Source organism: Impatiens glandulifera, chromosome 7, assembly GCF_907164915.1.
Source record: "Impatiens glandulifera chromosome 7, dImpGla2.1, whole genome shotgun sequence".
NCBI classification, from domain to species: Eukaryota; Viridiplantae; Streptophyta; class Magnoliopsida; order Ericales; family Balsaminaceae; genus Impatiens; species Impatiens glandulifera.
Genome location: NC_061868.1, coordinates 7,700,135 through 7,727,439, shown reverse-complemented (window position 1 = coordinate 7,727,439; position 27,305 = coordinate 7,700,135). Strand labels below are relative to the sequence as shown.

The 27,305-nt window shown below is 32.6% G+C and overlaps 4 protein-coding genes across 4 annotated transcripts; 3 read left to right on the top strand and 1 right to left on the bottom strand.

Moving 5' to 3' along the window:
- Window positions 1-10,980: 10,980 nt before the first annotated feature.
- On the top strand, window positions 10,981-14,778 carry LOC124945161 (calcium/calmodulin-regulated receptor-like kinase 1). The gene is made up of 8 exons (XM_047485547.1): window positions 10,981-11,147; window positions 11,579-11,948; window positions 12,595-12,748; window positions 12,829-12,955; window positions 13,040-13,125; window positions 13,820-13,891; window positions 13,988-14,191; window positions 14,298-14,778. The coding sequence occupies exons 2-8, from the start codon at window positions 11,635-11,637 to the stop codon at window positions 14,628-14,630; spliced, it is 1,290 nt and encodes a 429-aa protein (XP_047341503.1). The 5' UTR covers window positions 10,981-11,147; window positions 11,579-11,634; the 3' UTR covers window positions 14,631-14,778.
- Window positions 14,779-16,415: 1,637 nt separating this feature from the next.
- On the top strand, window positions 16,416-18,300 carry LOC124945042 (50S ribosomal protein L24, chloroplastic). Its single transcript, XM_047485408.1, has 4 exons — window positions 16,416-16,590; window positions 17,451-17,489; window positions 17,616-17,867; window positions 17,948-18,300. Exons 1-4 carry the CDS (start codon window positions 16,489-16,491, stop codon window positions 18,155-18,157), a joined length of 603 nt encoding a protein of 200 aa, XP_047341364.1. The 5' UTR covers window positions 16,416-16,488; the 3' UTR covers window positions 18,158-18,300.
- A 1,465-nt stretch (window positions 18,301-19,765) lies between these two features.
- LOC124945628 (histone H2A.6-like) lies at window positions 19,766-20,544 on the top strand. The gene is made up of 2 exons (XM_047486092.1): window positions 19,766-20,037; window positions 20,146-20,544. Exons 1-2 carry the CDS (start codon window positions 19,846-19,848, stop codon window positions 20,368-20,370), a joined length of 417 nt encoding a protein of 138 aa, XP_047342048.1. The 5' UTR covers window positions 19,766-19,845; the 3' UTR covers window positions 20,371-20,544.
- Window positions 20,545-21,555: 1,011 nt separating this feature from the next.
- On the bottom strand, window positions 21,556-26,512 carry LOC124945400 (formin-like protein 5). Its single transcript, XM_047485828.1, has 6 exons — window positions 25,960-26,512; window positions 25,466-25,883; window positions 24,562-25,186; window positions 24,284-24,480; window positions 23,316-23,551; window positions 21,556-22,740 (listed from the first exon to the last, which is right to left on the bottom strand). The coding sequence occupies exons 1-6, from the start codon at window positions 26,077-26,079 to the stop codon at window positions 21,718-21,720; spliced, it is 2,619 nt and encodes an 872-aa protein (XP_047341784.1). The 5' UTR covers window positions 26,080-26,512; the 3' UTR covers window positions 21,556-21,717.
- Window positions 26,513-27,305: the final 793 nt, after the last annotated feature.

The window sequence follows — 27,305 nt, the reverse complement described above, 5'->3', positions numbered from 1 at the left end:
ATATGACAAAATAAACATTTTGTCTTATTTAGGAGACTCTTTAGAGTACAAGAGAAACTTCTAAAGTGTCATTTTGTGACATGTCTTGTGATTAAATCCAAAGTTTTTACCTCTAAAGTACATGATGCCCTATTCTTTGATTTTCTTTTTGCTGGAATTGTATGTGTAAAAGAGAAAATCTCAATTTTCCCATCAAATAAACACTCACCATTTGATGCATATATGGGCCTTGCCACTGCAAAAAGGAACATAACCTCAGTTATGAACATTTTACTCTGACAACTCTTATATGGATCGGGCTCACTTGGACACAAATAATATCTCTAATTTGTTTGATTTATTTTTATAAGGTTGAACCACTTTTCATCAATATGAATGGTATTCTCCATGCTCTTGAATTTGATTATATTCTGTGAGTAGTCAACTGATGATGATTCAAGGCTAAACTTGATTCTACTAATCATGTTTTCATATGTTAATGATGGTTATATTACATTTGAATGAGCCCTGGTCAGTTTCTTTTTAAATCACCACCCAACTGAAGATTTACTAACCTTCATTTCCTTAACAATGCTTTTATATGTTCCTCTTATGGCTAAATCAATGTCTTGTAGTTTTGTACTATCAAATTTTCTTGTTGTAACTCTTTTCCTTTTCTTATTGATTACATGTATGGGAATACCTGCTTGTAGTTATTGCCTTGCCACTGCCTAGATAACACTGATTGTTTGTCGACTGTATCTAAATTTTAAAGTTGCCTCTTTAAACTTGCCCCTTCGAGGTTTTACTTCGTTACAACCTTTTAAAAGAAACTAAGCTTCTCATTTCATCACTGGTGTTTGGCTTTGAGTTGGACATTTTTTTGATTGGTTGAATATGAATTTATTGCTATAAAATGACTATTTATAATAGGTTTTGTAAAATTAAGAAAGAAATCTTTATGAATTTTAGGAGGGAAAAATTGAGAGAAGCTTAATTTATGCAGTTTAATTTTAATCTTCAAGAGAAAATATGTCTTTTGTTTTACTTTCACACTTTTCAACCACCTACTACACATATAATATTATATTTCTTAGAAATTGTGCACACCACAAATATAAAGCTTACCATGTGACGGAGAGAATATTATTTACAAATTATGTTAGTTTATTTATATTATATATATATATATATATATCTTGATTCTTAAATATGATATTTACAATTCAATCGTATTTACATAGCAATTGAAATAAACACAAATCTATTAGGAATTTGGGATTTTTTATCAAATTATTATGAAGTAAATATGAAATTTGGAAGTGTTTTAAATCTTTTATATTAATCATATTTATATATATATATAATTATGCTTAATTTTGAAGTGTCTGGATTGCCGGGTCGAGAGTTGTGGTTAATTTGGATATATATATATGGGAGTAAATGGATACTTGGGTCGGATTGTGGGTTGACCCGCCCATAAACTTAAAATGGTTAAAAATAAAATTAAAAATGCTATAGGTATGGTTTGAATTTGCAACCTAACAAAATAAGTACAACTTTTAACCAACTATGCTAATAACACTTTATATTTTAAATTCAACACCAAATTTGATGAACGCAGAACATTTTAACAATATAAGCTTCACTTTTTAACTAACTAATCTATATATATATATATATATATATATATATATAATTATGCTTAATTTTGAAGTGTCTGGATTGCCGGGTTGAGAGTTGTGGTTAATTTGGATATATATGTGGGAGTAAATGGATACTTGGGTCGGATTGTGGGTTGACCCGCCCATAAACTTAAAACGGTTAAAAATAAAATTAAAAATGCTATAGGTATGGTTTGAATTTGCAACCTAACAAAATAAGTACAACCTTTAACCAACTAGGCTAATAACAATTTATATTTTAAATTCAACACCAAATTTGATTAACGCGAGACATTTTAACAATATAAGTTCCAATTTTTAACTAACTAATCTATATATATATATATATTTATGCTTAATTTTTAAAGTGTCTGGATTGCTGGGGCGAGTCGAGAGCTGTGGTTAATTTGGATATATTTGTATGTGGTTTCGGGACCCATAAGTATGTTTAATCTTTGTTTGGCTGCATTAAGGGTCCCGAAAGTGTGGTTTCAGCACCTGAAAGGATGGTTTCAGGACCCAAAAGAGTAGTTTCGGGACACAAAAGGTTGGTTTCGGGTCCCGAAACCACGCTTTTGGGTCCCGAAACCACGCTTTTGGGTCCCGAAACCACGCTTTTGGGTCCCGAAACCACGCTTTTGGGTCCCGAAACCACACTTTTGGGTCCCGAAACTACTCTTTCAGGTCTCGAAACCACTCTTTCGAGTCCTGAAACGAACCTTTTCGGGTCCCGAAACAAACCATTTTCTAGTCCCGAAACAAACCTTTTCGGGTCCTGAAACGAACCTTTTGGGTCCCGAAACAACCCATTTTCTAGTCCTAAAACTAACATTTCGGCCCCGAAATCAAATATTCTAAGTGATAAAAACGTTAAAATATTAAAAGTGACAACAACATGATCAAATAAGTTACTATATTCGTTAAAGATATGACAAAAATGTAAAAATATTCAAAGTGACAACAACATGTTCAAATAAGTTACTATCTTCGGTGAATGTTATCCCCACACGCATTATCTTCGACATAATATTAAGAGGATAAAAGTTATGTGAAGGATAATTGAGTTGAAAGTGGATCATTCCATTGTTGTTGTGTTGAATCCAAAACTGTAGATGTTGTGGTCGTATTTCCCTTCTTTTTTTATCTCGAAGTTTTGGAGATTTTTTCAATTAAAGATTGTTTCCTCTTTGTTGGTGGTCGTCCTCGACTTCTAACTTTGTTAGGAGAGTGTATCAAAATGGATGTAGCAGGAGATTGAATTGAAGATGGAGATGCTTTTGTGCTTTTGTCTTTAGATGCTTCAGTGCTTCCATGATTAAGTGACATAAACTATTCCATCAAGCCTTTTATTCCGTTCATCCAAAAAGAACAATTGACTTCAGATTTTACTCTAACTTGTTGAACCTCTTGCATCAATCGAGTTAGACTATTGTGACGTTTTTTTTCTTCCACAGACATATCTGAATCATAAATGTTGGTGATATTTTGATACCCACGCTTAATATCTTTACGCCACATGTCCATTATATAATACATTGGTACATCATTCACCCTCATTTTTTTCAATATAACCATGATATGCCTACACAAAATACCTCTGAACTCAAACAATCGACATTGACATTTCACATTGCAATCCATTTCGTTGTAATGTACTTTGCAAGAAACATCTCTTACATGTTCTCCATTAACCCCCAAAATGATTTCCTCAACTCTAAATATACAAGTTGGCCATTTCTCTTCAATGACTGAGATGTCGCACAACATCAAACCTCTAACTTCTTCTTGAACCAATCTAAATATATTTGGAGTGTAGAATGTTTGGTATTGTCTTTCAAAGGCAAATCCACTAACAGTTGATATTAAAGAATTAAACGATTGGAAATCCAATTTCTTTTCTCTCTCGATATTTCTCAACAGAGCCCTATCATATTGCTCGACGAATTGTTTGAGGGATGTTTTGGACAGCACGTAGTCATCAAAGAAGGCGTTTATACTTTCACTCCGTTGAGATGTTGACATCCCGGCCCAAAATTGTCCTTTCACATAAACAGGTATCCATTTAGATCTTTCCAAATACAAAGATTTCAACCAAACATTATCTTCCAACTGATAATCTTCAATTAGTCTATTCCAATCATCTTCGCATTGTTGAATATTTATGGAGTTGTATATTATGTTTTTCAGCCTCTTCTTTATTAGATGGTATTCAGTATGGCTTCCAAGTTTTATAAGAAGTTTCTTCATTATATGCCACAAACAAAATCGATAATGATTTTTAGGAAATACTTTCTCAATTGCAATCGTCATGGATCGACATTGGTATGTGATTATGGCATTTGGAGGTCTATCATACATACATTTCAACCAAGTTCTAAACAACCAAGTGAAATAATTTGAATCTTCACTTGACAATAACCCACATCCAAGTAAAACGCATTGACCATGATGATTAACCCCAACAAACAGAGCAAACGGCATGTCATAGCGATTTGTCAAATAGGTTGTATCGAAAGAGATAACATCGTGAAAATCTTCAAAGGCAGCCCTGCACCTACCATCTGCCCAAAACACGTTTTTAATTCGGGACTCCTCGTCCAAATCAATAAGGTAGAAGAAGTTTGAGTTTCTGGTTTGCATTCTTAAGAAATAATTAGTGAGTGCTTCAGCATCCCCACTCCTTAACCTCAACCTTCGTGTTTCTGTAACGTAATTTCTACATGTTCTCTCATCGAAAGACATGTTTTCATACCCTCCAGCTTCAATTACAAGTGATTGAAATGTTTTGGCCACAGTTATTTTAGCTTCATCATTTGTATCCAATCTTCTCTTTACATTTCCGTCAACTACTTTGTAGGATCTAACATGACGTATTCTCTTAGGGCTTAATGTATGATTGTGCTCAAGAGAAATACTTGTTATCACATATTCCCCTTCATTTCGAACAACAACATTAATATTTGCTTTACACTCTGTCTTCGTTATTGGTCTAGGCTGATGAAACTTATTTTTGGCCTTCGATTCTTTCATAAAACTCTTGGCACAACCAACGCTGAAGTATTTCCTCTTACCACCTACATTTTTGCTCCCTAACTTGGTAATGCCAAATCCAGTTAAGTGGGCATATGATGTGTAGAATTCAAGAAGTTGTTCTTCGGAGGAAAATGTCATACCAACACTAGGAATGTGACTGCAAAAATTAAGTTCAACCGTAAGAAATAAGTCCCTAAACAACCCTTTTGGGTCCCAAAACTACAATTTCGGATCCTGAAACCACCCTTTCAGGTCCTGAAACCACCCTTTCAGGTCCTGAAACCACCTTTTCAGATCCCGAAACCACCCTTTTGGGACAAGGAATGAACATTACTTGTCCCGAAACCAACCATTTCGGGACAAGGAATGACATTTTCTTGTCCCGAAACCACCCTTTTCGGGACAAGAAAGGACCCTTTCTTGTCCCGAAACCAACCATTTCGGGATAAGGAATGAACATTTTTTGTCCCGAAACCACCCATTTCAGGACAAGAAAGGACCATTTCTTGTTCCGAAACCACCCTTTTTTGTCCCGAAACCACCCTTTTCGGGACAAGGAATGACTCTTTCTTGTCCTGAAACCACCCATTTCGGGACAAGGAATGACTCTTTCTTGTCCTGAAACTAACCATTTCGGGACAAGAAAGGACCCTTTCTTTCCCGAAACCAACCATTTCGGAACAAGGAATGACTTTTCTCGAAACCACCCATTTCGGGACAAGGAATGACCCTTTTTGTTCCAAAACCAACGATTTCGGGATAAGGAATGACCCTTTCTTGTCCTGAAACCAACCATTTCAGGAAAAAGAATAATCATTTCTTGTCCTCGAAACCAACCATTTCGGGACAAGGAATGACCATTTCTTGTCCCGAAACCACCCATTTCGGGTCCCGAAATGACCCTCTAGGGTCCTTAAACGACCCTCTTTAGTCCCGAAACTATAATTTCAGGTCCAGAAATTGTAGGTTTTGGGACATTTTGACACATTGAAATGTACATTTTTTATACCAATCGGGCAATCGGGTACCTTTCGGATTCAACAGGGGTGGATTTGTTCAGGTTAAGTTCTTCATCTACTGGGTTGTTCAAATTCGGTGCTTCGATTTCCTGAAAGTTCAAACAGTTCTGAAATAAATCCATAAATAAATACATCTGTAAAATGTTAACCCTAGATCTATAAAAACAAATAATCAAGATCCTTAAAAAGGATACCATGGAGAAGTTTTATGGGAGAAATAAATGCAGTCGGAGAAGAGAAATAAATGTAGTCGGAGAAGAGAAATAAATGATGCTGGAGAAGAGAAATAAATTATGCCGGAGATGTTTCAGAGAGAGAAAGAAATGCAAAAATATGAAACTCTGTTGGTGAAAAATAAAAAAAAAAAATTGTTTTTTCTCTTTCCTAGCTGGCAAGGCCACGTAGGATTCGTGGTCTTGCTTCCGCTGAAGAATCGTTGTAAATCAGGTAGGTTCATAACTCAATATTGGGATGGTATGGCACTATGATAGGATAAATCTCATAACTTTATTACCTTTGTAACCCTTTATTGAGTGTGACATTTCTAACCCCCATTTTTTTCCATAAGAGAAACAAATGGATTTTTAGAATATTTTTTATATTGTAAATCGAGTTAGAAATAAGAGCATTAATTAAACTACTCATTTTAGTCCATATAAAAATAAAATGAGAGAAAGAAGAGAGCAGCATGTGGCTAAGCATGTGAGAATGTGCTTCTGAGATGGGGAGTGATCAAATGTCAAACGTGACCAAATTTAAAGAGTGATAATATGTTTTTATTATTATTATTATTATTAATTATTATTTTATTTTTATAAATGGAGGTAACTCACTTAAATAAGAGTTAGAGTCAAGAGTTTGATTTTTATTTAAAATATGTTAAATTGTGATATGGTAACTTTTTTTAAATTAAAAAAAATCTAAGAAAGAATAATTATTAGTTGCTTTATTAATAATACAAATATTGCTTTAGAAGAGAAGTACAAAATATAATCAACAAGTTTTAATATTTTATTTTGAATGGAAATAATTTATATTGTTTTCTAAACCTAGTGATTGCATTGAAATAAACTCAATTTCACATAAACTGAGAAGAAATTATTTAATATAAATATAAGAACAAATAAATAAAAAGAAACAAGATAGGTAAACTAACATATTAAAATCGTAAAAAAAACATTATTGTATATTCCTTTAATTTTAAAAGGTTTTAGTAAGAATTTAACTTGAAACATCTCATCTTTTAAATAAGGCTTTGTAATTTGAGTTAGCTTATAGTGGCTTGATAATATATATTTTAATTTAAAATTGATTAACTATTTAAATTATAATATAATAAAATAGTATATAAAATAAAATAATTAAATAAAAATGATAAAACAAGTTAGTATCATCAATTTAATTGAAAAGATAAAAAATTTAATTTTTTAGAGTATTTTGTATATCACCATGTCTTTTAATTTAAAACGTTATATTGAGTTGGTAATATGTATCTTTGGAGTTTATAATTTGTATCTAATACCAAACTTATATAATTAGGCAATGACTTGTAAATTAACTTTATACAACTTATATAATTACTAAGCAAATATGAAGGAACTTAATCAAGTGGGTGTTCTTAAAGAGATTGACTCAAATATCCCATAAACTAATAATGAACTTTGTTATAAATAATCCAACCAAACTTTATAATTAATAGCGAAATAGGTGTAACATTATTGTCATAGGTTATGTTTGAAAATACATGAAATTGAAGTACAACCGAGTTTGAACAAAAAAAAAAAATGTTATTAAATTTGTTAATATATAATGTATATTTCAAAATAGTATTGTATCTAAATTAATATTCGAATAACTAGATTTCTCGTCCGTCCGGGTTTTGAGTGTCCATTTGAGTGTCCCGATAATAAAATGTTATTTTCAAATAATTTATAATTGGTATTTATTACAAGTTTGGTGGATAATGTGAAGTAATGAAAAGTTGTATGAGTAGTTGAGTAAAGTATTTAATATTTGTTCCTATAAAATAGATCTTAGAATTAGATAAGACTTTGATTTTTTTAGTTGGAAGATTCTTTTGGCAATGGGTATGTTCAAAACAAATATAGATAGTGACCAAAGCCTTAAGTTAATCAAATCTAATTTGACTATTATTTCTTGTCATTTAATTAAACTACCATTTGCCTCAAATGTCTCATTCAATATGTTGTCACAGCTGGACATTTTCTTTAGTCAATTATCTATATATATTTAAAAAGATAGGATTAACTCAGCATTAATCCCAGCGAATGCGTAGTCCGAGGTGGAATACTCCGTGGTTAGGAGAAGAAAATTAAAATTTTCATATTTCGGGTCCCGTCCCTAAATGTTTCGAAAATTCATATTTTGGGTCCCGAAATGTTTCAAAAAATCATATTTCGGATCCCGAAATGTCACATTTCAGTTTTATATATTTTTTTTATTATTATTCTGACGTATAGGGAACGTGACATGTCAGGTAAAATTCGTAGTTTTACTTTCGTTGTTCTTTCGCATTGAAAATATCATTTCTCATATTTAAAATTTGTATTTCCTTTTTGTTTTTAAACCTGTAAAAACAAAATATTTAATTAAATGTTAGAAAATATGATAGAAAACTAGATTTCTGGTCCGGGTTTTGAGTTTCCATTTGAATTTGTTGTGTGCTTTCCATTTTAAGTTTTTGTAATTATTTTTCCTGATTTAATAACTATTAAGCTCATAACTTATACTTGTTAAATTAAATAACTGTTCTTATTAAGCTAATTTAATGAGTTAATAAAATTCTTATTATTAAAATATTGTTATTTTATTACTTCAAAATTAAGGTTAGAACACGATAATCTTAAATTATTTATTTTACCATTAATTAACAAAAAAATATATAAGGATAATATATATAGTACTTTTAAGTATGAGTTATTTTACACATAGTCAAGGGCGGATTTATGTTAGCACAACCTAACAAAAAAAAAATACAAATGTGACATTACTCTCTAATGTCTTGAAAAATTTAGTTTTAATACACTAGCTTTTTGAAATATAATTTAAATAAAAATACAAAATTTACTTTTATCCATAATTTTTTTCGTTAATTTTGTAAATTCATCCCAAATTTTTTCAAACTCACCCAATCTTGAATTTATGGATCGTTCTTGCACATCATAGTTGCGTTTTTTTTTTTAATTATTTAATGAATTGGTTTCACCTTTTATTATTTAATTTTATATTTTTCCTTATAAAATCATCAAACAACCTCCATTGGTGGTTGGATTTTCAAAATTGCATAAAGAGAGACCTTAATTGAACTACTTTGAATAGTCTTTTTCTTTTTTTTTTTCTTTTTTTTCTTTTTTTCCTTTTTGGGTTTTAAGATCGACTTCTATAAAATGACCATTCCTTTGAGATTATTTGTATGTTACCAAACAAGACAAAGTAATATGATTTGCTTTATTCTCATGTCGGGTAAAGAAAGTTATAGAAAGAAGAGCATACTCTTTTTATTTCATTTCTTTATTTATTAATTTCATTTTTTTGGCCCTTTATCAAACATGCATGTACCCACCATTGTCCAACTTCTATATATATATGTTCCCACCTTTGAATATGAATAATTCAATGATATTACTTTGATTCAAACTTAAAAGCTTCATCATTATGTGAAGTTCACCTTATAATGAATTTAACCATTTTAATCTTTTCAAATTTAATGTTATTTGTCCGTTATTAATTGAGTTGGATTCATGGACACTTTATCTTTATATTAGGTTTAAATTATAAAAAGTCTTATTTAATAGATAAAAAAAATATCAAATTTAATTTGTACTAAAAGTTTTCATTTAAATAAGAAGGATTTTATTGATCTTTCACATCACAATACTAATAATACTCCATTTTTTAATTGAGTTATCTCATAAGGGTAATTGAGATATTTACTTTGAAAAGGTATATATTCAAAATATAACATATTTTATTTTTATTTTAGCAAAATAAAGAAAATTTATTTTATTCTTATGAGTTAAGATTGAGCCTAAAGACTTAGGGAATTATTATATTTATTTTATATATACAAACTCTAACTAAATTTAAACTTTTATATTATACTCTTAATTGATAAAATAAAATAAAAATAGTCTTATAATATAATTGAAATGATGTTACATGGTTAGATGTGTTTGCTTATTACATTGTCTTATTTTTTCAAAAAAAATGACAATTATTTAAAGATAAATATAATATAAAAAAACACGAGGGTTTAACGGTAATCAAACACAACAAGATTATTTATTTGAGAACAACAATCAAAACATAAATAAAAAATATTAACCAATTAAAAAATATAACATAAAATTTAACGTTAACGAGCTCGCAAATTTTCAAAAACATCTATGAATTTTCCGACAGTCTCCACCGGTTTTCCAAAAGAGATCTCCCATATCGTTATAATAATAACGTTGTGGAGTAAACACATCGGTCGATCGCGATCACTAAACGTCATACAGTTACTTTTGAGTCAAATGGTCTATCATAAAATAATCGGAATAAAGACTCGTTGACTCAATCCAACTGAGTTCATAGTAAAACACTTTAATAACTAATAAGCCATCACTCACTCAATATCAATCATGTTTCAAAGTAGGTTTCAATTCACATTCACTCATTTGCAATGCAAAAGCAAGTAAGTGTCGTCTCCACTTTCCGCAACACATTTTACAACAACTAGTTATTAAAGAAATTTAAAATCTTATAACTTCTTGACCATCTCTATTTTCATATCTTGTCAAGGTAAGAAATCAACTCAAGAATCATCACATTGTCTATTAAGAAGAACATCCGATTAAAAATACTTCTGACAATATGTCTTAACTGATAATTAATAATGGGATAATGCATTATTTTAAAAAAATCCAAATACAAATAACTCACATCAAACACATTAAGACAAAAACAATAATATTTACTAGTTTCAAGTTTAAATGGTGTAGGGTGGTCCACAATCCATTATAATGTTAATAGAGTGAGAAAAACAAAGGACAAAATATTTGTGGAAATGAGAAATAAAAATATTATATTTTTCTTTTTAAAAAACACTCAAGTCATGAAACAAACAAACCCTAATTATTGTTGAATATTTAAAAATAAAGTAATTAACTATATCTAAAAGTAGTTTAATGTCCGGCTTAAGTAATCATACGAAAATAGTTATAAAAAAAGAAATACAGAAGAGAAGAGAGAGGAGAGAGAAAGATAGGCGCGTAAACGTCGATTCACGGAACTGTATACATGAACAGAGCACACCATTTCTGAATTATAATTTTCTAAACTTTTACAGTCAGTTCTACCAATTCTCACTATAATTTACCTGTCTTCTTCACTTGATCATCAACGGATCGTAACTTGCTGCCAGATTCCTTCATCTTCACTTTCTTTACAGGTAAAATGCAAATGTATTTCTTCTTCTTCTTCATCTCTATGTCCTCAATCCTGATCTGATCTTTTCAACTTACTATTTCTGTTGTTTTTGTTGTTTCTAGTCTTACTTTTCTATAGTAGTTGAGAAACTGCTCGAAATCTAGACTGAAATGAGCATGTAGATAGATAACTTAGGTTCAACGTTTCCGACGAAGTGAATCTAACCGTCGTGATGTTAAATCGAGTAGATACACTCATACAGGCTATTGTTTCTCTGTTGATTGGTGTTTTCTAGCATCTGATGCGCTCTTTCTGTTGAAAGTTGATTTCCTTTTGTTTTTGTAGTTGTAAACTTGTAATACGCTGCTGGATCTTATATTTGTTTTACATTTAGAAGGAAATTTTACAAATAAGTGAGATTGTTGATCTATAAGATTATGTTTATCTTTACAGGTTTATCAATATTGATATGTTTTAGTAACCGATTTAAGTAGAGAGGTGGTTGGAAGATGAAAGAGGAGTCATCTGGACTGATTATCGGGATTTCTATAGGAGTAGTTATTGGAGTGTTGTTGGCTCTATTGACACTCTTGTGTATCAGATATCATAGAAGACGGTCACAGATTGGTAATAGTAGTTCTAGGAGGGCTGCTACTATACCTATTCGTGCAAATGGAGCTGATTGTTGTACAGAATTATCGGACTCCTCTGTTGGGACGGAATCACCCAAGACTCTTGGTGGGACTGAGATGCATTTGTGGCTTGGTGGATTTAGAAAGACGAATGTTGTCGCTGCTTCTGGGATACTTGAGTACTCTTACAAGTGAGTATTATTTGTTTATAATGAATTCTCAGCTTTATTATGTTGGGAATTGTACTTTGAAGCCGATAATGTATGGTTAGTCCTATACTTTGCTTATCCCTATTTAGAAACATTTTTGCATCTGGATCTGAATTTGGTTCAGAAACCGTCGATGAATTTATGGAAATGGATCAAGATATGGTATGAAAGACATTACTAACTTGATACACCAGAATCGGTTCATCTTCAGATTTCCAATTATTCAATTGTCCACACTGGAGTACATTTGCCTCATTTGGTAACATTTTTTGCATCTGGATCTGATTGTGAAATCGCTAATTAATTTGTGGATATGAATCATGATAGGCTTAACCGGCTTGATACACCACAAATCAATCCACCTTCACAATTTCTCTAGTCCATGATTCAATTATTGTGAAATTTTGACACTTTGTATTGAGCCCTAACCCTTTTGTTAGACATATTTAGATATGTATGTGGGATGGACTAAGATCAGATGCACCCATGTTTTCAAACACAATCTCATCCGTATCTAATAAGATCATGATCCATTACAGAAACGATGGTTTCAAATGAATTCATTATTATTGAATGTTATTTTCTTGTGTAACTGAAATTGCTGTCTTTCTTTTGGCTACTTGGACAGAGATTTACAGAGGGCAACCTGTAATTTTACCACATTAATAGGAAAAGGTGCATTTGGTCCAGTTTACAAGGCTCAGATGTCAACGGGTGAGATAGTTGCCGTGAAAATGCTTGCAACTGATTCTAAACAAGGGGGGAAAGAGTTTCAAACCGAGGTCAGTGACTTAATGACAGTTAAATTTTAAAAAAATCAAAAGTGACCGTTTCATATATTTGGTTTGATTGCTTGTTGTAGGTCATACTTTTGGGAAGGTTGCATCATAGAAATCTAGTGAACTTGGTGGGATATTGTGCTGAAAAGGGTCAACATATACTCATCTATGTCTATATGAGTAAAGGCAGTCTAGCTTCCCACTTGTATAGTAAGTTAATTACTTATTTTGGTTCAAACTATTAAAAAATAGGATTCCCTTTTGCAATTTGTTTACATGTTTCATGTTCTTCAGGTCAAAAGCATGGACTTCTGAGTTGGGAATTGAGAGTTCAAATAGCTCTAGATGTTGCAAGGGGTTTGGAGTATCTTCATGATGGAGTAAGTTTCTATTATTTTGGGAACTAAAAATCAATAAAGCAAAATAAACAAAATTTCCATATTTTCCACATAAATGCTTAGGAATTTGGGATAATGCAGGGAGATGATTCTTGAGTTAGTCTCCATACCCCTGTCATTTGCACATAATCCACTTACTAAAACTATATGTGTAAATCACAACTTGTTGCAATCGATTTTCATGTCTATTCATCTGTTTTCCTGGCCTTCGAACTCCTTGCATTTTCTTCAGTCCAGATCTCATAGATAGTTACAATAAAAAAGATCATTTTAGCATTTGGGCCTTGTCTGATCTAGGATGATTTGAATAACCACGTGGGTATTTCCAAATAACCTTGCTTGATATAGGTTATTGATAATTAGGTTATTTGGGGTTATTTGAGTAAAAGGACATGTGTGGTAAAAATATATGATGAAAAATGATTTGTTGTAAAAAAAAATTGAATGTATTTTGGTTGATGATTTAAATGATGTACTTATGTGTGATTGTTGATTGGATAATTGGTTATTCGTATCACCCTTACATTTACTTAGCTATTCCATAAACACATAGAGAATGAACAATCAATATTTTCCTCTTCCTTACTGCATAAAGGGCACAAAATGTTATAAGTTTTTGTGATTTATAAATAAGGGTATACGAAGAATCTCACGTGGATAATTTATGTTCTCGTAGGCCGTCCCTCCGGTGATTCATCGAGACATCAAATCTTCCAATATCTTGTTGGACGAATCAATGAGAGCGAGGGTATGCCTATTTCCATTATAATATTACTATATGACAATGTTTCTAATGTTAATATTTTCGGTTGAATTTTAATAATATTACCAACTCAAACAACAGGTGGCTGACTTTGGGCTTTCTAGGGAGGAAATGGTTAATAAGAACGTAACCAATATAAGGGGAACTTTTGGTTATCTTGATCCGGAATATATCTCAACTCGATCCTTCACCAAGAAAAGTGACGTCTACAGCTTCGGAGTTTTGCTTTTTGAACTTATTGCTGGTAGAAATCCTCAACAAGGTCTCATTGAATATGTTGAACTTGTAAGTATAGTTCTTTATTCACTCTTAAATTCATTTTTTGTTAACTCGGTTAAGTTCTTAATTCATCTTTTCCTGATCGATTGACCATTTGGTATGTTATATATAGGCTGCGATGAGTAGTACAGAAGGGAAGGTTGACTGGGAGGAAATTGTGGATTCAAATCTGGAAGGGAAATTTGATTCTGAAGAACTAAACGACGTTGCAGCACTTGCGTATAAATGCGTTAACCGTGGCCCTCGAAAGAGGCCAGCAATGAGGGACATTGTGCAGGCGTTATCTCACATTAGCAAACAGGGTCATAATAATAGAAAGCATAATCCAATGAAGACATTGTCGATGACAACCGATGAGGTAAGTATCGACTTGGATCATAAGGAACGACACAACCGAGATGAATCGTTGGACAGTATGACGACGGCTGACAACTTTGAACTTTAGAAGAAAAATCAGATTTAATTCTTTTGTTCTTTATATGTTTTCCATATTCATTGGACTCACTTGTAAATTTCAGCTTGTGTTTGAGCTTGAGTTAATTCTTTGTAAGGCGTTCATTTTTCTCCCTTTTATTGTATATGCAAGTTGTTGATGTTTGAGACATAAAAAATTAGAAGAAAAAAAAAATATGTTTTACCCTTTATTTTTAAATGATTCATGCAATTAAAATAAAAATTATTTAAGTTAAATAACAAAAACATAAAGTTAAAACAATTATTTTCAAGAAGAGCAATTAAGGTATATAATTTCTAGATAATTACAATAAATTTATAGGGACATAAATTTATTTTGTAAGTCTCATTCTTTTGGCCTCCTCGATTCATATCTCTCGATAGCCATCGACAATTTTCGAAATAACTCATTAGATTCTAGTCAAGTTCTATAAAAGACTCAAAATGCTTGTCAAATCGTGACAATGTAAAAAATGAAAAGTCGTATTCACCTCTATGTAAGATATTCGATAATGACTTACAAATTGTTCAATAACTATATTCAAAAACGACCTAGTAGGCTAGTACCATGTTCAATTGGCACTAATAACATTAGATTCTACATTCATAAAAAAGAATATTAATAAATAACAAGACAAGAGAATTTTATTGATTAATAACATCATAAAAATTCATAACCTCTTTTTCATCCTCCACTTTAACATCTTCATCATCAACATCTAATAAAAATGAAGAATAATATATTAAATTTATTAATAGGATAAAGAGTTTAAAAACAAATCAATAAAATATTCAAATTACCTATATTTTCAAACTCGCATAACCAATTGCGAGTACACATTAATTCGCAAAGAGTTCAACTAACCTTCAAACTGAAAATATCTTCAAGATTCAAGACAGAATCATGGATCAAATAAAGAAGATGTAACTAAAATTAAAATAAATTCTAGAGAGAGAAATGGTAAAATAAAGAAGATGTAACTAAAATTAAAATAAATTCTAGAGAGAGAAATGGTAATGACGATTGAGGAAGAGGAGAGGAAGATGAAGAGATTAAAAGTAAAAGATAATTAGAGACATTGTGTATTAAAGATAGCGTGTAGGGGATGAAAGATAAAAAGGTTTCCAATGAAAAAGAGAAAAGTAATGATGACATTAATTAATGATTTTATTAATTAATATATTTTTATTAAATAAATATAATTATATTTTATCGGTTCGATTCGGTTCGGGGATCGATTCGGTGCATGTAAATACCATCCCCGCCCCGAACCCCGGTCAACATATTTCGAGTTTTCCCCGATCCGCCCCGATCCCCAGTCAAAACGGGGAAAAACCATACCAATCGGTTCGGTTCGGCTCGGTTTCAGCGGGGCGGTTTCAAATTGCCACCCCTACTTACAATAAAACATGTCTGGGTTACCTAGTTCACCGTGTATAACACTACACAAAAAAAAATGAGATAAATAAGGATAAAAGAATATGTTGAGAATTTAGTATTCTAGAGTTAATAAGTAAAAGTATAAATTGATCTTTTAATTTATATTACATGATCTTTGTCTCAACCCAGTATATCAAAGAATTAGTAACATAAATTCATGTGTTTAATTATTTATCTCCTTGAAAAGAAAATTGATTTAAAGAATAATCATTTATTTTTAATGAGAAAAGTAAATAAATAAAAAAAATGCAGTATAAACGGGTTCGGGTTAAATTGGATCCACTTCCAGCAAACGTTTAGTTTTTCACATTGTAGGCCATTATATTAGAGTGATTGCTTATCCATTCCTTCTCGGCCATATTTCTCTATCCAGTTGCAGAAGCAGTTTCCGGCGAAAAAAAGGTGAAAAATGTCCGCCATGGCAGCTCTTCAGAGCTCCTTCACAACACTTTCTCTTTCATCTACTTCCTTCTTTGGCCAACGTCTTTCACCCGCTCTCATTCCACCACAGGTACTCTTTCTTCTTCCTTCATTTTTGTGCTTGCTAAATTTCACTTCCAGATTACGAATCTCTATTCCTTCGTTAATTTCGTTAGGAACAAATGATTAACTTCCACTTTCGAGTAATTGACCTTTCGACAATAGGAAGCTTGAATGCCTGAATTGATTTCTTAATCCTAGTAGATTTAGGTCTGCATTATGTAACATAACTAGGTTTTTCAAATTGCATCGATGCTATAGTTACTCGTTCTCTGTTTCAGAACTATTTCCTCGTATTTCGCAAGAATGTGTTTGACGTTTCTGAATGATTGATGGATAATCGTTCTCTGTCTTTCACTCATCAATATACTGGATAATCGCCCTGTTGTTCACGTCTCTAGCCTCTTCATTTGAGCGAGAGATCAATTCGGCTAGATTCGATATCCTTTTGAGACAGTGTTGTTGGTACTGCAGTAGATTCTCATCCTTTTCGTCTTGTAATTTGGAGAGAATTTCGCCAAGGATCTGGAGTTATACTTCGGCTTTGCTAGCTCTTTCGTTAAGATCTCTCGAATCCTCTTGGGAATAAGAGAAGTTGGATTCTAGCCTCGACAGTCTTTTGATTGTATATGGTTGTAACGAGCTTGGCCTGTCTCCTCTTCGGGTTCTAATTTGGAAAGTGTCTGTTTGAATGTTTCATCAATCTTTCTCATTCCTTCAAACTCAGAATTGGACATGAACATACTGGATATTGGGTATTGGATAGTTCTCTTGTTTAAAAAACAGTATATTCTCATTGAGATTCATTAAATGTGGACTTGTCTTCTTTAATTGGAAGATTTATACTGTAAAGAGTTGAATAAATGTGTAATTGTTGGATTTACTTTGCAGGCCAGACCAATCGACCAGCCATGCCCGATTGTGATGAAGGTATGTAGATGTGGTCGTTTCTTCATCTTCATCTTCATCTTCATCAAACTTGCATGAAACATTTATATATCTAGAACAATTTGGCAACCAACTGAAACAAGAACTGCTCTGGTCTTTAATTTGCAGCTTAAGCGATGGGAAAGGAAGAAATGCAAGCCAAACAGTCTTCCAATTCTACAGAAAGTGCATGTAAAGATCGGAGACACAGTTAAAATCATAGCAGGTCGCGATAAGGGAAAAATTGGGGAGATAACTGAAATCTTCAAACACAACAGTAAAGTTGTTGTAAAAGACATTAACTTGAAGACCAAACATGTGAAGACTAATAAGGAAGACAAAGAGGATGAGACTGAGAAACAAAAAGGGCAGATAATCAAGGTTTTGATTGATTCCCTTTTGCCCATTTCAAACTCATTCCCTTTTTTCGTAAGTTGAATTTGTTTGTTTTTGGTGGGTAGGTTGAAGCGCCTGTTCATAGCTCGAATGTGATGCTTTACTCGAAAGAACAGAACGTAGCTAGTCGAGTTGGTCATAAGATTCTGGAGAATGGAAGCCGAGTTCGTTACCTGATTAAAACCGGGGAAATCATTGATAGTGTTGAGATTTGGAAGAAAGTTATCAAGGAAAAGACAACTACTGAGGTAGCTGTTGCTTCTCCTTCTTCATAGATTATGTATTTTCTGTAACTGATCACTTCTTTTTTTTTTGTTAAAATTTTATTTTTTGTAACTCAAATGCTTTGATTAAATTATGAGGGGAAAAAAACCCATTTATAAATTTAATGTAATAAAAATATTAGAATTTTTATGTACATGTTAGAATAAACTTAAAATTGAAAATGTTTAGATATATACATAATTGTAACAACAAAATGTTTATATTCATATACTCCAAACCATTTCCCCTAAAATATTTTACAAAGAGAGGTGCTCAACCCTAGATATTGGTGTCGATCGGATCGTTTCACAAGATTGAATTTAACCGTGATTCCAACATCGATCGCTAGTGTGAATGTCAGAGGATTATGTACGATGAATTGTTTTCTCTCACTTTTTTCGACTAGGTTTGCGTATTTCTTTTCTTCTTCTATCAATAATATTCATGTTTGACCTTTAGCGTTTCATTTTCGATTTCAATAAAATAAATAAATAAGTTTCTCAATTTTTTATATTAAAAAAGTTATCTTAAAATACATTATGTTTATCATAATTATTAGTACATATGTGAGTGATATATATATATATAGTAACATAAACTTATCATGTTACATGAAATCTAGTGATATTAAAGAAAACTTAGGCTAACAATTATTTTTCAATAAATCACAATATATAAGTTGTAATGTTGTATAGTGGTGGATACTTCAATTAATTTGGTGATGTAATGATACATAGTGCCATCATTGTTGTGTTTCACAATAATATTTTATTTTTAAAGTGGTCAATTTATATTAAAAATAATAAAATATTCGTTTAATCACAAATATAAAGTATGACATAATAAATTACTCAATAAGTTATCGAAATTTATAAATTTTTGAAAAAATAATTAAATTTCCTGACTCACTCCTCGAAAGGAAGGAAATAACTAATTTATTTTAGAATCATTTAAATACCCAGGTTATTTAAATAACCCAAATCCGAATACGAAGTTATCAAAACTCATAAATTCTAAAAAAAAAAAAAAAAAAAAAAACTATTATGAAAGAACTAATATATTTTAGAATAAGATATAATTTGCTACTAAAGCCTTGTTTGATTGTGGTTATTTGAATAATCAAAATCAAAATATATGACTTCATTCTCCATCTCCTTCCATCACATTACTCAATATATTAATCAAAATACTAAAATATCATATATTATAAATTATTATTTTTATTTATCATTATATATTATTACTCTTTTAGTATTTTTATCAAAAAAAATATATATTTTTCTCAAAATCATCAACAATCATTTAAATAATCGAGTTATTTAAATAACCCAAATCAAACCAGACCTAAAATTAATTAAAATAAATCACATAAATCTATCATTGAGATTCATCTTCAATATTTAGGGAAAATCTATATTTACGTCATTCTTGAAGTTAATGACGTGGCGTTAAAAAACATAATATATTCATAATTCAGCATAGTCCTGGATAGATAGATCCGAGTAATTATTGTAAAAATATAATCGAACGGTAAATAAAGAACGATCCGCGTAGTGCAATATCATTGGCTAAAATCTAAACTTCAAGGCCTATATAATATCAAACACCTAAATCAAAATTCTTTCATCGCACTATTCTTCATCTTCTTCTTCTTCTTCTTCGTCGTATCTTTCGTTTCCTTGATCATCAAATCAAATCAATGGCCGGGCGAGGAAAGTCATTGGGATCTGGAGCAGCAGCCAAGAAGGCAACATCAAGGAGTAGCAAAGCCGGTTTACAGTTTCCAGTTGGTCGAATTGCTCGTTTTTTGAAAGCCGGTAAGTACGCTGAACGTGTCGGCGCCGGAGCTCCAGTTTATCTCGCCGCCGTCCTTGAATATCTTGCTGCCGAGGTACCCAATTAATCAATTTTGATCTTTTCATCTCAATTTGTTAAAACTGTCATGATTAGGGTTTGGGTTTTTTATGTCTGATTTGTTGAATCTTGTTGTTAAAATTAGGTTTTGGAATTGGCTGGTAATGCTGCTAGAGATAACAAGAAGACTAGGATTGTTCCAAGACATATTCAACTTGCAGTTAGAAATGATGAAGAATTGAGTAAGCTTCTTGGTGATGTAACTATTGCGAATGGTGGTGTGATGCCCAATATTCATAATCTTCTTCTTCCTAAGAAGGCTGGTGCTGGTGGGTCTTCGAAAGCTTCTGCTGATGTTGATGATGAGTGAGTGAATGATGATGATGATGATGATTTGTTGAAAGGATGATGGATATTGTTTTAGTTTTTGCTTATTATTAGTAATTTGATGTTGTTTAGGGTTTCTAATATTTGATTTTAGTGTTAATACTGATGATTAATGGATATGCTATTTTACTAAATTCTTATGTTGAAGATCTTGATTTTGTTACAATCACAGATTAGGGTTTATCTGAAAAATAGTTATAGACATTCTTGTGCAAGTAATATCTGAATAATTTTTATTTAGTTAGTGAATGAATTTATTTTAGGTAAAAGTTTAAGTTATTAGACTCTATATTTTATATGTCCTAATGGCAGAATTTGACAATTGTATTAAATGTTGGAATGAGCCGAGATTGTTTGAAAATTTTCAAAAAAATATCAAAATCCAGACTCTGTATTGTGTTTGTTGAGAGGGAGGACCGCCTTTTGTATAACTTATTGAACGATGAATACAATAGAAAACGAAATGAAGAATTTGCCTTTCGACGGGAATTAACGCGTTGGAGTTGAGTCCAGGTTGTGGCCTGTATTTGCATAATCAAGATCAATACAATAGATACAAAATGAAGAATTTGCCTGATGGGAATTAACGCGTTGGAGTTGAGTCCAGGTTTGGGCTTGTATGTGCATAATCAAGATCAATACAATAGAAACAAAATGAAGAATTTGCCTGACGGGAATTAACGCGTTGGAGTTGAGTCCAGGTTGCGGCTTGTATTTGCATAATCTATTATGTCAAGATTCGGAAAATCACAATAAATATATTCTCCTTATAAACTAAATCTATTTGATAAAGGAGAGTCAGACGAGTTTAGTTACTACTTATTCGGTACAAAATATACCTCTTATTCGAGTTTATTTTCGAGAGTAACTATCATGCCCATAGTCCTTGTTTAATAAGGGTATTCTTAGTGCTACTAAACATTAATGACCAATGAGATAGAACCAACAATTATTAACAATGGACAAGAAATGAAGAGATGAATAGGATTCAAAGTTGTAAATAGACACAAAACATAACCTACTATAGGTAAAACAGACCAAAAGATTGTTCCTAATAATGTGTACCAAAGATGCCTCAAAATTGAAATCCTATATGGCTAATAAATGTTGTTTGAAGCTTCAATTTCTCTTATAATTACTTGCTCTTTAATGACAATAAACATCAAAATAATAACCAAAAACTGAATATTTTTCTTTCTCAAAACATGAGAAAAGAGAAAATGAATTAATTGTGTTCTTTCATACTATACAACAACAATCACACTTGTGGCACACGTATCAAATAATAACTTAACTATATTTTACCCAAAAAAAAACCAAAAAACTATTTCTAATCGTCCGAGCTCAAGGTCATAGTGTCCGAGTAGTCGTCATCGTCGTCGTCATCCTCCATCCGACGGTCCTTAATTGCCTGCGAAAGCCGTTCGCGAGGATCAGAAACCGCCGCCACCACAGGCGGCTGTGGAGGAGCCGCCACCACAGGTGGCTGCAGAGGAGCAGCCTCCACTGGCGGAGGAGGAGGAGCAGCCTCCGGAGGAGGTTGAGGTTCCGATGAAGAAGGTTTCTTGTCTTCTACGGGTGGCGGTGTTGGTGGTGCGACGGTGACGGTTTCTCTTCGTTGACTCTTATTCGGATTGGACTTCTTGTTGGCATCCCCAACCTCCTTACAAACCTTATCCAATATAATCAAAAAATCCCTAACAATCCCAAAGAGTCTTAACCCTTCTTCCTTCCCTGTTTTCCCATGAAAATAATCGACCGTACCCTTAACCGCGGCCATAATCCTCTTCTCGTCCTCGAGCAAAGAGGTAACATCAACCTCCGCGCTCTTAACGAAACTTTTCAATGCTAACAAAAACCCCTTATCGTCCTCCACTTCGCTCATATCGGCTTTCAAGAAATCGCGAACCTTCACAAGTTGATAACCGAGTTTCGCAACCGAGCCGGTTAAACCGTCCGCATCCAATGCGGCCGCCCTTCTAACGTTCTCGAGATCGTTTCCCAATCTCGAGACGACTTGAAGACCTAGGCTTCGGTAGTGTTCGTCGGTGTCCAGATTGGTTGTGTCGTCTCCGAGCATGTCTTCCGATTTGAAGCTAGACATGCTCATGCTCTCTCTTACTGCTCGGGCCGATCTTATGCCTTCCGATCGGATTATCTCTTGGACCACAAAGTGGAGGAGGGTGGTTTTTCCGTCTTTTCCTTTTACGTCCGAGAGTTTTAAGAGTGTGTCGAGCTTGAATGCTTGGGCCCCGCCTCGGAAGGTTCCGTCGTTCATTCTGTTCCCCGTTTTGAGGACGGCTTCCAGAAGTTTGAGAAATAAACGGCTCTTTGTAAGTTCGGTACAAGCAGCCTTCAAATAATCAAAAACACAAAAATTCAATTACCTACTATATAAAAAAAAAAACTATTCATTATATATTCATACTTATAATGTCCTTTCACTCAAGTAACTAGATTTTTGTTTCTAATAAAAAGAGTTATTTGAAACAATACCTTAGAGCTTGTTTAACGTTGCTATTTGGGATCATGTTAAAATAAAGCATTATTCAAACATACTTAATCATAAACTAAAGTAGTAAAAGATACCTTTTTCTAAAATAAAATAAAAATATTCATTATGTATTTACCCTCACAATGTATTTTAATTCAAATAACCTAAGTTTTCATCACCTACATTATGCGGGGTTATTTGAAAATAACTTATTCAAATAATCTCTATCAAACAAGGCCAAAATCTCTTTTATCTCTACATCAACCACTTCTAAAATCAAATTATCGATTAAAATACATTTGCTTAATCTTTTTTTTCACCAAACAAGGGTTTTTCAAAATTATCAGATTATTTGAAAGAAAAAATAAAACTACATCAAATAAGCTCTTAAGATTTAGTTTGGGAACTTGATAAAAAAAAAAGGTTCTTTTTACCTCTAATACATTGAAGGACTCTTTAACCATTGTGGATTCTTCTTGAAGGGTGCACATAAAGAGTAATGATTCCACACGCTTATATGCAAATGGAATGTCAACCAATAGTTTTAGGAAACGATCTGCTGGACCGAGTCGAGCGAGATCACCAGTGTAAAGCCTTAGCTTAAGTTCTTCATCTGAAGTTGGTGCCATCTTCAATAATGTCTGAAGAAGCTCGGCTGGGAGCTCATTTCCTAAATCATCATCCATGGATGTTGTTAGTGTTTCATGCATATAATCTCAAAAATAGATGCATAATCAATACCATAATAATGAATCATCACTTGCACATAACAAATGTCAAGTTGCCATAACAAGATCATTCTTGAAAATAATGGTTGGTTTTCCAATCTGATTTAGATTAGGGTTGGATCCCTTTTGGAAACGGAGGCATGTATTTGTTTTTATTTACAAAAATTCCAAATTCAGAATAATCAAAATGATTAGATCTTCTGTGAGAGACATTTGTACTACATTCTAGCCAACCAAACACACTTCTATACCAAATGTATTTGGACTTCCATTCAATACAAACTCGTTTTCAAATGAAAGCCAATAAACCCACCTACATCACCTCCTTTAAGTTATTTTATCTTTACCAAATCACCAGCTAATGGTATATGTTCAAAACATTTCAACAAATTTAGACTTCAGTTATAACTGTTTTTCTTTGTAGGTGGCAAAAGCATAGAGTGTCATGTGTTATTTATATCTTATAAGGTCAATGGGCCATTAAATGGCTGTATTTTATAAGCCCTACTTAGATACTAGAAAGTATTTAAAGATTATGGTAGGGTTAGGCTATGATATGAATAAGCTAAAAGCAAAGAATCCCATTTCACTAATTTCTCACCTCCTTCAATTGTAAACCCTAATTTCTATTACCAATATTATTAGTTGTTACATAGAGAGATCAGACGATATACCTTCTAGGAGAGCATCATAAATTTCTTCGGTTCTGACATTCCATGCTCGCAGTAAAATAGATAAATTCTGCGACTTCTTTGAGTCAATAATGTGAATGTACTGTGGTTGAGATTCGGCAGCATCTTTCTTAGCATTATCTTTCTTTTGAGGAGCCGCCGCATAACCAAACAAACTCTCTATCGCCTCTTCATTAAACCTGTGGAGTTTATAACAAAACATCAAAATGATTGTGATTTTAATGAATTTTTCAAAGAAAACAAATAAACCAGTTACTCACTGGAATGAACCGGCTTTAAGTTCATGCCAAACCATCGATTGATCGGGATTAGCAAGAACCTTATCCCAGAAGAAAGGTTTCAATTTAGTTTTCGAATTAGCATCATCAGCTTCACTAGAGGTACCCGGTCGTTGACCCCTTCCCGGTCCAGCACCTCTAGGTGGCCTCACACCTGGTGGGCCTGGAGGTCCAGGCGGCCTAGGTGCACCCGGAGGTCCTGGTGGTCGAGGCGGACCAGGGCCATTTGATGGAGGCGGTGGTGGACGAGGACCAGACCCTCCTGGCGGTCCTGGAGGAGGAGGAGGAGGTCGCATGCCTGATGGCGGTTTTGGGGGAAGTGGTGGCATAGGTGGAGGAGGACCTGCTGACATGGGTGGAGGAGGAGGTGGTGGTGCAGAGTCCTCCATGCCCGGTGGTGGCTTTAAAGGTGCCATTCCTGGAGGATCAGGTAACCTTCCGGGAGGAAGCTTTAGAGGAGAAGGTGATAAATTTTCGGTTGACAAATTATTAAGGTTGTCGACAACAACTTCTAGAGGTTTTTCAGCCTCGGAATGGATAATCGAAGCACTGTCGTTCATCCCTGAATTAAAGGAGTTTCCTAATCCATTTTGTTTAATTGATGAGCCTGAAAAGAACAATTTGTTTGAGAATGATAATAATTTCAATACATAATGAAACAAACGGATGGATTGATTGATGATCAAATCGATGATATTCTTACTAAAGGTCACACTGAGCTTAAATCAAGAAAGGATTGCTTCAGCAAATCATTGAAAAGTAAGTTATTCCTTTTGTTTAGATTACATTGTATTAGTATCTTTAAGCAAATAACTAGATTTGGAAGATTCTAAAAGTAATAAGATGTATGCATGAAAATCTACTCTACTTCTAGGGTTTCACGTACCACCAGAGTATTCGGCCATGCTTGAGCTGAAAAGAGGTATCTGATCGTTCAAATGATCATCCGGACCTTTCTTCAGAATCATAGTGTAGACACAAAATACAATTCCTACAGCACCAAATGATAATGTTGCAGTCAGAACAACAGCTATTATAATTGCTTTGTTGTTTCCATTGTCCCCCTTCGAGTCCCCTCCAGCATCATTGCCAGGCGAAGCATTAGGACTAGGAGACGGTGTGAGATTCTGAAGCAATCGACGCTGTCCAACTGCAAGTTTTTTCTTTCTTAAACAATCAATAAGTGTTTGATTTCGATCCTCAGATGGTAAATCCATGAGATATTTAAGTCTATCATTGTAAATTCTAGGAATTTCTTCAACCTCCTTAGCGTTTAACAGCTCTAGCCTACAACTAATCTCTGCCTGCAGTTGAAATATTTAACAATAAGAAGACGAAAATAAATAAGAACATGCGAAAGAGTGGCTTGAATCTACTAACCGTGTGCTGGTTTAAACGATCTTCTGAATCTGAGAAGACTAGAAGGTTATCATCCGCGTTAGTTGATGCGAATGCGCAAGAAATTACAATGAGACACAACAGCACTTCTCTTACACCCATATGTACGTACCGGAATAAATTAAGAGCTCAGACGCAACATGCTAGGGTTTCATTTCATCTGAATTTGCTTCCTCCAGAAACTATAAACCCTAATTACATGAAAAACGAGTCAAATCCAATGCTAGCTACCTGTTGGTTGCGTTCCAGAGTCAAATTGACATGAAATTTGAGATATACACCACTGCCGTGAATTCAATCGATAAAATGCCGTGAATCGACGGATTCCGATGAATTGAAAGCATACAATGACTAGATCTCTATGAAGATATATGAAAAAAAATGGAGAAAATTTCTGACCGGCGTCTCTGACCGGTAGAATCTCGGAAGAGAAAGGTCAAGAAAATTCTCCCCGAGAGCTACCGCGTTTTAGCTGCCGATTGTAGAGAGAGAAAAATGAAACCCTCAGGGAAAGAGAAAAACTATTCCGATCACATGCTAAGAAAGCCGTCCTTAGACAGAAAACGGAGAAGATTGTTCGTTGACCATAAGGACTTGTTTGATTTGCTTTAATCACCATTCTAATCCAAATTTTACACCCAAAAATACAAAATCTAATATATAATAAATAAGAATATGAAGATATGGGAATGAAAACAATAATTATTATCATTGTGATCTTATTTTTAAATCATTTTTATAATAAAAAATAATAATATATATAATAGAATGGCCTATTTGTCATACTCTTTTTCATAAATGTTATGTTGAAACTATAATTTTGAACTCTTAATTGTTAAATTTTTTTTAAAAAAAAAATTGTCTTTAACAATTTCAAATGCAATAAACTTATTATTTATGTTACATTTATTTATAAATAAATAAATAAAATATTAATATCACTAATATAATTAACAAATTTTATTGATACTAGAATTTTGACTATTAATTTTGTAAAATTAATATTAAAAATCTTGAATATTTTATTTATTTATAAATATTAAATAAATAATAAATTGACGGTATTTGAAATGTTTAAGACGTTTTGTATAATTTAAACACTAAGCCTTATTCGGTTATGAATTTTTTAAAAATTTAAGAGAGAGAAAAATTGAATGATAGAAAATAATTTTGAAAATATAATGATAATTTTTGATAGAAAGACTTAAAAGGTATTGATATATATAAATAAAATATAAAATAATAATTTAAATTAGAGGGTATTTTAGTATTTTGATTAATGAAATGAGTGATGTGATTTGTGAGAAGTGATTGATTAAAAAATTAAA